The sequence below is a fragment of the Notothenia coriiceps genome, unplaced genomic scaffold (genome assembly GCF_000735185.1).
Source record: "Notothenia coriiceps isolate Sejong01 unplaced genomic scaffold, NC01 NC01_scaffold00029246, whole genome shotgun sequence".
In the NCBI taxonomy this organism is placed as follows: Eukaryota; Metazoa; Chordata; class Actinopteri; order Perciformes; family Nototheniidae; genus Notothenia; species Notothenia coriiceps.
Window position 1 is genome coordinate 186,091 of NW_011361947.1, and position 10,623 is coordinate 196,713.

The 10,623-nt window shown below is 40.0% G+C and overlaps 1 protein-coding gene across 5 annotated transcripts in view; it reads right to left on the reverse strand.

The window, feature by feature from the left end:
• Positions 1-9,629, reverse strand: part of raf1a (Raf-1 proto-oncogene, serine/threonine kinase a) — a 13,044-nt gene extending 3,415 nt beyond the window's left edge. The window contains exons 1-15 of one of the 5 annotated variants that reach the window (XM_010786521.1): positions 9,163-9,629; positions 6,816-6,872; positions 6,504-6,730; positions 6,281-6,393; positions 6,058-6,160; positions 5,804-5,961; positions 5,247-5,336; positions 3,259-3,412; positions 2,797-2,856; positions 2,558-2,582; positions 1,848-1,963; positions 1,454-1,571; positions 1,219-1,303; positions 910-1,086; positions 780-826 (exon numbers count right to left, since the gene is read on the reverse strand). In XM_010786521.1, coding sequence (XP_010784823.1) covers positions 780-826; positions 910-1,086; positions 1,219-1,303; positions 1,454-1,571; positions 1,848-1,963; positions 2,558-2,582; positions 2,797-2,856; positions 3,259-3,412; positions 5,247-5,336; positions 5,804-5,961; positions 6,058-6,160; positions 6,281-6,393; positions 6,504-6,704 — 1,447 coding nt within the window. In that variant the 5' untranslated portion in view covers positions 6,705-6,730; positions 6,816-6,872; positions 9,163-9,629. Of the gene's footprint in view, positions 1-779; positions 827-909; positions 1,087-1,218; positions 1,304-1,453; positions 1,572-1,847; positions 1,964-2,557; positions 2,583-2,736; positions 2,857-3,258; positions 3,413-5,246; positions 5,337-5,803; positions 5,962-6,057; positions 6,161-6,280; positions 6,394-6,503; positions 6,731-6,815; positions 6,873-9,162 lie in introns of all 5 variants that reach the window. The other 4 variants (XM_010786519.1, XM_010786520.1, XM_010786522.1 and 1 more) reach the window with 4 other exon arrangements.
• Between the last annotated feature and the right edge of the window lie 994 nt (positions 9,630-10,623).

The following is a 10,623-nucleotide window of genomic DNA, read 5'->3' on the forward strand; positions in this document are numbered from 1 at the left end:
TATATTGTCTTAAACGGCATCATGTAAGTTGCGCTGACCAAGGCGACACAGAGGCCCCAACCCCCCCCCGTTGACAGTTCACGAGCGCGAGTGTCTCCCGTCCACCCACCACCCCGTCCACCCAGTAAAACAATCCTCACTACACCACTGAGTGTAAGAGAGCTTCCGGTTTTGGGCATGCTGGCTGTGCATCACTCTCATTCACCAATGGTAATGTTTAGATGGATTCAGGAACTTCCCCTCGATTCTATTGGCTCTAACGGCTCAAAAGAGGTGTCAATCAAAATCGACCGATGGGTTTTCAGAGATATGGCAAATACACCCAAATGACCCCAGAGGTGTTTTTTTTCTTCTAAACTTCTCTAAAAAAGGTCAAATGTCACTTGTTTTGCATCAATCTTGATACAGGGTACTTATTATATGTTATAGTTTGGATTCCTAAAGCTTTTTGTCTACTATCCCATCATTCAAGGGTGGTTTTCACTATAAGTCATGGTTTTCTTTGGACAGAAACTATCATTTACATTTTTTTACTATGTTCAATCTGAATTTACTTTAAAATAAAAACATCTATATTGATTCTGACTTTTCTACATCCAACTCACAGGTTTATCATTGCTTTGAGAGAAAAGATTATTAATTTAACCCTTTTAGAAGGGAAGTTATAGTCATTTGTTCTGGGAATGTCATTTTCGAGCCTGAGACCTGAAAAACAGGTTAAAGTGCATGAAGTGCTTTTATCTTTCACACAAAGCACACACAGCTAATAGAAAGGATACTGTTGGACTTCATGTCACGATGAATGATGTTCTTTGCATGCAGATAGCTGAAAATGAGAGAATTTTTGTTATGATATTTTGGTTTCTTTTAATTTTGCAAATCAGGAAAGATCCATTTCTCAGGACTTACTCCATGCCCTGAGCCGTCTGCCTGGCGATGTCGATGAGCTGGATTATCTTGAAGTTGGTCTCCAGGACGTGAAGGTGTTTGTAGAGACTGCTGCCCTCACACCACTGGGTCACTATGGCCAGGTTGTCCTTCGTCATGTAGCCCATGAACAACAGGATGTTGACATGTCGTGTTTTCCTGTGAGGTAGAGAAGGAGAGGAAACAACAAATTGGAGATAACATAACATTTTGCGGTGACATTTTGAAACAGCTGAAAAACCTAGCTTTAAAAAGGGTTATTGTGTAAATGTATTGATGCATAACCTTTACCTTAGGACTGCCACTTCATTTCTGAATGCCTGAAACTGCTCCGGTGTTGGGTTGGTCACCTTTAATATCTTCACAGCTACATCACCTACAACAAAAAGACTCTGCTCAGATCCCCATGATCCCCAAGAATCCCCTGTGAGCCCATATGAAAATCCTTATGGGCACAGGTGAATCTTTTGTAATTGTTAAGTGTAGTATGGACAAGTGCCCTGCCCCATCTGAAATACATTCCTACCATGCCATTTCCCTTTGTACACGGTTCCAAATGAGCCAGAACCGATGCGGTTGTTCAGATAGACCTCGCTGGCCTCGATCTCCCAGTAGTAACTAGAGTCCCGCTTGTCCCGAGGCCTCTGGAGGAACAGAAATAGAGAAGGAGCAATTTATGTGAGACTCATAACCAATCAATCAAACCAGTTATCATCAGACACTGTTCTCCATAACTGGTCTGAAAGTATTTTCTATTTATATACAGCATATAAGCAGGAAATAAATGGCTGCAGGATTGTTTTACTCCACTAGTGAAATGCAGCAAAGTACACTTCTTAAAAAACTACTTTGAAAGTGTTTTGATAGTAAATGTCATTAACTACTTCGACACCGGCATACAAACAATGCATCGGACTTACAATTTTATTTTTCTCATGAGTGTTGAAGGACGGTGCCCTCTCTCGCTGGTTGGGGGCGGGGGCTTTGGACGGAGGCTGGGACCAGCCTGTGGGGCTCTGGCTGGGGGAACTACCCGCTTCAAGATTAGAGAAAAAAGTGATTAAGTATGGATCATCACCATCAAAATAATTTACTACTGAATCTACAGAGGATGACATTTATATAGTGTTGGATATTTAAGATTTCATTAAATGGGATATAAGTGTGATCTATATGCCCACAACAATAGAAAAAGGCCAATGTTGACTCCTGTCCAATCCTCCTCCTTCATGCTTCTATCAGGCTCAACAAAAGGGAGCTAATATGGCCAATGATAAAATAAATAGGTGACACATTTGTTGATATGAATGAATGTAAAAGTTGTGTATTGATTAATTACAATGTGTCTGTAGAGCCTTTTTTCCTTGTTTGATGGTTAATCACATACAAATCCACCTGTAGTGTTAAGCTATTTTTTTACCTCTATTAAATATTATTAATGCTTTGATGAGAAATGTCCCAATTTGGTGGGAAACAGAGCAGTCAAGAAACAGAACAAGTTTTGAATTATTACACTTGTTTCAAATGAATGCACAATCAAAAGGGGGAGATTTGAGTTGACAGTGTAAGGATGAAGTGTGATGCAACACAAAATAGTACACACCAGGAGAAAAGTAGAGCGGGTACTTACACGAGTCATGATCACGCATTGCATCCTAGAGGCAAAAAAAAAAAATGGTGTCAGTAAACACAGTGAACAACATGCTGTGCAGTCACTCATGGTTTGACTTCCGTACTGAGATATGAATGCAGATAGTCTGTTTGCAATGCATGCAATTCAGACTGCACACAGACGCACCGCTTTCTAACCTTTTCTGGTCTCTCGGATGAGGCCTCAACAAAAGACTGGGAGAAGTGCACAATACCTACTTTCCTCTTCAGCCAGAACCTATGGCACCAGGAGCTGGGGGACGTGTTCAGGCAGTCTAGCTACTCCCCAGCAGGGTACACAATACAACAGGCAAGTGAAGACAGGGGGGGGGAAAGGGACAGAGTAAAGCAAAGTAAGGAAGGAGCGAGGAAAATAATAGTTCTCAGTTACTACCTGAACACAATATAGAGGAAATATAGAGCTGATTATGCAAGAACATGAGTGAAAAATGCAGAAGCTAGACCTGAAGAGGGGGAAGTCAAGTGTGGCACATTTTAAAATAACATAAAACCGGCTCAACGCTATTCAGGTGAATCACTTGACACAGATAAGAGGTAGAAAGAAGCAGATAGTTGGAATGCCTGAGATGTACGTAAGAGGGCAAGATCCCTCTCGGGCAGGAGATATTTTAGGAGTGGCTTCAACCTACAGGAGTACCCAAGAGGGTGGTGTGTAGTTACCTCAATCATGCTGCAGTCTACAGGCAGGGTAGTGCTAACCATGTGGACGTTGGGTGTGGAGGTGGAGCGCTGCCTCTGGGAGAGCCAGCCGCCTGCGGGCGTGCAAGGCGCGGTGTAGTTGAAGGCATGAGGGGTGGAATATCGGTGGGCCGAGCTGTAAAAGGTGGACAAGGACCAAATATTACCAGAGAACAGCTATTGTTCGTCTACGTCTCTTGTCACTGCTTCAAAATGCACATGCACCAATGACAGGAGAGCAAACAGTGAATTCTTTATAATCTGTACTGTGGTGGGTGTGGCGGTGGTTGATGCAGTGGCTTTCAGGTTTCGTTTGTTATTTTTCCCCAGTCAAGAATCATATGTTGAGGTTGTGTCGTCAACAAACTGCTACCACGCATGCATAATACTATGGGGGAAAAACACACTGCGGTGAAGTAGTTATTAGTAGTTTTACTTTGGCCTTCCCCATGTTTGGCTCACTTCACAAAGTAGAGCTATTTTGTCCTTGATGTTTGCCAATATCAGTATTGGCTCAGCTGAGTACAAAGCTCACCAGCCCAATATGTAAATCAGCTAACAAACCAAATGTTAGTCTGACTTGAGATGTTCACTTTAAAAATGCACAAAACCTGATCCAGTTCAAATATCCAAAAACATATGAACAAGAGTGTTCCTGTTACTGGATTATTAACAGCTGGGCTGTAGCTGCTGTTTAAAATGGGGCGACGAAGAGTGAATGACGTATTTAATCATAGAGATCATATTAAATCACAATTACAACCATGCACTGCTCTCTTCAAGAACAATCCCCCTTCTGGCAGCACAGGACTATGTTTCCAAAGAGTATTTGAGATCGCTCTGCATGGAACAACTTGATACTCTGCGAGCGCTAATTTGGCAGCTCAGAGTGCTTTTTAACCATTTGAAGTGCTGCTGAAACAACAGGCTCTTTTCACGCCTCTCATTACATCAGCTCTTAGACTGCTAAAACCTCAAAGCTGAGGACGTCATTAGAAATAGGATTTAATTCAATTCAGATTAGGTGCCTTACACATCACAATAAGACTGATTTGCAAAAAACAGGAAATGATCATGTTCACAGCTGCCTAAATACGCCATTGTTCCACACTTGGTTCTTTGTGAAGGTCCCCGTTTTGTTCATGTTGTGTACAAGGAAGCACTTGATGTGTTACATGTTCCTTATGTTAGACGTTGCGATATGTAGCAAAGTAGAAGAGGTAGACTGTGAGCAAGTAAACAATGCCGGGTTTGAAATACTTTCAAATGTTTTATGTGAAAGAAAATGCATTGGACTAATTTGGTAGAGCGATGATACACACAATGCGCTTTGGTAAGCAACACTGAATGTAGGGCTGCTCGATTATGGCAAAAATCATAATCTCGATTATTTGGGTCAATAATTGATATCACGATTATTAAAAACGATTATCCATTTAGCACTTTGAAAACATCAATTTATTGGAGAAAACAATTTGAACAGTATGTTTTTAACAGTTGATTACCCTGAACTTTCAGTGTATATCAACTGAATTTTTTTTTTTTTTAATTAATAAAAAAAAAAAAAAGTAATAATAATAAAAAAATAATCGTTTTATTTCGATTACGTTGTTTTCGTAATCGTTGCTAGCCATAATCGTAATTGCGATTAAAATATGATTAATTGAGCAGCCCTAACTGAATGTAAGCATACATTTGGTTTGTATACAAGGAAACCCGTCTAAAAAGAAGTACTGTCTCCTTTTTGCCCCTTTGACCGTAGAAGAGGTGGGCTCAAATCTGCAAAAATATTTGTTATGTAGTTTGTATTTGTGTGTGTAGGTTCTCTGTCTCCAAAAATGTCCTTTTATTTGTCACTAAAAATGGCAAAAACTCCATCTTGAGGGCAAAGCTACAGTAGATTTGAGTATTTATCTTAACCACAATGAATATGGGTTGTGGATCGATCAGAGATAAAAGTGTTGCCTGACCTTGGAAACCGTGTCAAGGATTCTCTCATTCGCCGGGACGTGAGCGAGGGCAGGGACGGGCCGCTGCTGTCGCCAGGTGTCGGACACAACCTGAAGATCGACAGCGATAAAGACCCTCAGTGCGTGGGAATGTGTCAGAGTTTAATCAAATAACAGCCGACTGCTAAAGAATACAATGGTTGGCAGGTGAAAGGCTTGATCTCGCCACTGTCAATGATATGGATCCTACAAATGATAACTATCAGTCCTGCAGCCTGCATGCAAAATAACGCTAATAAGCTTCTATTCTCAGTGTGAGTACGCAAATCCATATATAGGAGCTAAATCAGGAGACCTGTAGTATCAGCAGAACATGCTTTCTCTTTTTTACCTCAACACTATTTCTCATGCACTATGAATCCAACCTCAGCTTTGATTAGATTCAAAATGTAAGTACATTATAAGCTTAAGCTAAAAGAAAGCGTGGCTCTACGATGGCAAGTATGTCTGTCAGTTGTATTTCTATAATGGATTCATCATAATGTAATGTTACAGAATGTGCTATTGAAGACACTTACAGGAGTTGTCTGATGTTACTCCAGTCCACACACATCGTGGGCACTTTGGTGCTGCAATGCTCATGGAATTTGTAGCCGCATGTTTGGCAGCGGAAACCGTTCAACAGAAACTTCTGGCAAATATCACAGAACGCTAGTTTCAGATATGTTTTCCGAACCTGAAAATGACAAAGAAAATACACATGTATTACTTCAGCAGTGATACTCTGAACTGAATTAAGTGTAAGCTTAATGCAAATACTTCAGATACTCACAAAATTATGTGTTGTCAATGGAACATGGTCTAAAACCTCCACCTGTAGCTCTTCTCCAATCAGGGAGGAGGAATCGGTGTGCCAATCCATTCGTAATTTTTTACTGTAAAAAAGAACAAACAAAAGGCTTTACATGAGGGGATATCAAAGCAAGAAAAATAACAGTAAGAGGAAATATTGTGTCTAGTTCAATCTCTGATGTTTCAAACAGTCCTGAGCTCACCTCCTCTCTCCTGGCTGCAGCCTGAAGACAGCGCAGCACTGAGGCTGCAGACCTCGCACCTTTAGTGCTTTAATCAGGCAATTGTACAAAGTCATACCTGGTCGCACGTTTACCTGAGGGGAGAGAAAAAAGGTTAACCCTTCCATATTCTTCTAAGTAACTGTACATCAGTATTTCATCAGCCTTGTATGCCATCTTCTTCCAGCAGGAAAAAGCGACTCACCACGGTGCGCTGCTGGTTCGGGAGGTAGACACGAATAGTGCTGCTAGTCTTGGAGTCTGGGATCTTGCTGTCGTCCGAGGAGCGGCGCTGGTAGGGAAAGCCCTGGACCATGGTGGGGGAAAGGCACGGGCCCTCAAACGCTGAGTCCTTCATTCCGAAGCCGTTGCTCAGGGTCTTCCACGCTCCCTGAAGGTGCTCCATTAGTAAAGCCAAATGCACTCAATGGTCTGGAAAAAAAGAAAACCACACACAGTATAAGCAGTGCAAGGGCTTCAAAGCAAAGTCTAATCAATATTACATTAGTTCTCTTACTTCTTTGGGAGGATATTGGTGGTGTGCAGACTCAGTGTTGAAGTGTAAAAGAGTAGTCTGCAGATTTAAATAGAGGGTAAATGATTTTCCACCATGAAAAAAAGTATTTAAGTTAAATTTGCCAGACAATCTTTCTGAGGATGTACAAATGTTTAAATGCATAGTCTCAACCTAAATCTATCTATAGAATATCAAATATGTAGCTTCAATTGTGGCATTTTTTTACCACTGAAAAAGCAGCTGTGGTATCACAGACAGAAAAATGTGACAGACCAAAGATGTGTTAATGTATCGAGAACTTGTTTGATCTAATCTCAGAATGCAATCAAACCTCTCATAGGACAATGCGATTAAAGCGTTTTACTGGGTTATATCTGTAGCTTAGTAGCAAACCCTATCAGAAACGTGAGAGAAAAGTCAAGCGAATGTGTCAGTCGGACCAGTTTATTGTTCCAATGTGCTTATTAAACTCTCAACCCTACACTATATCACACTATAGTAGTAGTTGAAGGAATACCACATGTGCTTTTTTTAGGATTAAACTAGCCATTGTCCTTTCCCTTTCATTGTAGGTGGAGCAGCAGAGCTATGTAGACAAACTAATCCACTCAGACCAGGAGAATCTCAGGCCACCACAGAGGTCAGTCGTGTTATTTACAGTATATGCTTTCAACAGACTCTTTCTTTCTGCATGGTCAGGCAGCAAAAGAAGACTAAAACGTAACAGTTTGGATCATACAAGTTTCACACATTAGGACTATTATACAAAGAGATAAAGGGAAGGAATAACTTTAAAAAACTGGTTAACTAAACAAAGAAATATGTGCTTCTTCCAAACCAATGTTCTTTGTCAACTACTCAGTGACTTGAAGAAAAAAACGAATTAAGTTGGACCTACCCGTCCTCAAACAAATGTGATCCCTCTTTCACTTTGATTTCAATACAAAGAGTTAGTTCAACTTGTATATCCAGAAGTGTCACTGATTCTTGGTCTTCGTTTTAATTGTGTATACTTTTACTCAGCAAAACTCCTAATTATCTCTGGTGTGTCCCAAACAAAGACCTGTTAACACTGAGGAGATGATTTACTGCAGTTAGTGGTTACCTGTCACAGCAGACATACCAATGTTTCAGAAAGTCAAGAACTTGGAAGACTGTAATTCTTCCACTCTTCCTAACATGATACAGGAATCGTGTTCAAAGCAAGCACTGTGATTCATCCATAAAAATGTGTATCAACAGTAAATGTGAAGTCCAGACTTTACTCCTCTCTGCTTAGATCTGTTCTACATAACAGGTCAGTCTACATAGCACAGTCAGCTATAAATTACCAGCACAATGGTTTCATCCACAGCAGAGTTTCTATGACTTCGCTTAAGTCTTTAAAGTCATAGGTAAGATCAATGTCAGCACATCTTGGGCAGTGGTGCAAAGTAACTAAGTACATTTACTCAAGTACTGGAGTCAAGACACTTTTGAGAGACTTGCACTTTACCTGAGTATTACTTTTGTGTTGCTACTTTGTATCTGCCCCACTACAGATCAGAGGTAAATAGTGTACTTTTACTCTATTTACTTATACACTACATGTATTTAATAAATGTAGTTACTTTGCAGATTTTGATTAATGATGTGAAATATAAACAACCATTAAAAATGAGTAAATTCACAAGCTACCCTACAGTATACAAAGTAAACTTCACCCTTACCAGCTTTGATAAACACAATAATTATAACCAACACATGTTATATATCAATCTGGAAAAGGCCAATCTGCATCATGAGTACTTTTACTTCTGGTACATTTTGATGCTAACACTTTTGTACTTTTACTTGAGTAACATTTTGAATGTAGGACTTTTACTTGAAACAGAGTTTTCCTACACTGTGGTAGTTCTACTTTTACTGAAGTACAATATCTGAGTACTTCTTCCACCTCTGATTTCAGGAGAGTTGTGTAGAGAGGCTCGCTAAAGTGACTTTTGAACGGCTTCAATTGAGTTTCAATAAATCCAAACTTACAAAACATACTAGTAAACTACGCCTACCACTGAAAGGCGTGCATGATTTAGGCTACACAACCACAGAAGCTATTAGTAGCTACGTGTGTTTTTATAAGGCCTGGTAGATCCAGTTATTGCTGTGAAATTGCCTGAAGGCCCTCAGCGGCAAACTCTATCGTTAAACTTCACTGCACATTCACCCTCCATTCAAATTTCACTTGTTCAAGCGATGCATGTCGTGGTCATGTGTCCTAAGGAGAAGCAGTTTTACAGTTGTAGTTAACATTTCAAACCCAATTCAAAAGAGTAGCCATGCTAAGAGCCAGTAGCCTGTGTGTGCTTACCAAGAGAAGTTAGAAAAGTTGTGCTCCGCCATAACTTCAGGAAAAAGTGGCGTCGGTGACATCATCATATTTGCAACGCATTCAAAGAAAAGGGAAAAAGTCGAACTTCTAAAAACCGTAAAGTTGTATCAAATAACCTTGTATCCGGTAAATGTTGCAATATTGTTGGACGTGAAGGTCATAGGCTTGTCGCTTTTACGAGCCACAAAATATAATAAGAGGAAAAGTTTTATATCCCAGTCGTGATACAAGCGAAAAAATCCGTCGGACCCTCAAAGTGACACGACGAGGGATACTGTTAAAGTCCCGTGAAGCACTTTCAAATTAAAACTCCCATTAGTTGCTCGGCACGTCCTTGCTTTTCAATCAATATTTACGTTGTTCAGGAGAAGGTGAAAAGGTTTGAGTTGGTGTCGTGCGTCCGTCTGACGCCAGTGATTGAAACAGGACCTTGCAGTCATAACAAGAGTTGCAAGCATCCCTCACACTGCGCAACTATAGCACAATTTAATCCCTCCCACTTTGTTCAAACCGCTGTTTTGGTTATTAAAAATAAACTGCATATTTTTATAGTATTAGGGTCTTTATACAAGGTCAGACTATACATAATATACTATAGTTAAAGTCATATTGGGTAGCCACTACGTTGCAAATGAGCTCCTGGTGTCTTTTTGTTGTTGTTGTGGGTTTTTTGCAAAGGCTAATGCATGTGAAACAATAATATAGTTTTTCGTGCACTTTTGTTAAAATACAAGTTGCAACAGTATCTTTTGAAAAGCAAAAAATCTAACCACTACCGGTTTGGAGTAAGGGAGTAATCCATTATTAACTTCAAGTGCACCACCATCTGGATACAAAGGGACAGTGCAGCGTTTCCTTGGATTTCTTTGGAGCCTTCCTGAAATTCATGACAGTCATGCTACATTTTACATATCTGGTCAAAAAGACAATAAAGAGTCCATTTGAAGTATGGCATGTAGGCTATAGAAAAGTATTCAATCTAGTTTTAAAGGTGAATACATATTTTTTTAATTGATAAAGGTTCATCATTCTTTAATTTGTTGGATATGAATGGCTTAATAAATTAAAACATCATCATCATCAGCTTTATTTAAAGAGACTCTTGGTCCATTATTAAAAGACATACAATACTAAAAAAACAAACAGACTTTAAACTACAGCTTTTGTTTGCCAATGACATACCAAACCCAGAAACACTAACATTTTTAAACCGTACCCTTTACACTCACCATGTGTTCATCATCTCCGTAGCATCCCGGTGTGGGTCCCCTGAGGTACCCGGATTACAGATGGATCATAGGTCCTTTCAGCCAGATGGAGTTGACATCTGAGAATAAAACAGCCTTATCAACATCCTGGTAAATATGTCTTAGGTTTCAGCATACATTGTTTCCATAAAGCAGCAGCAGACTCCAGAAATCCAAATCACAAACCCATGTT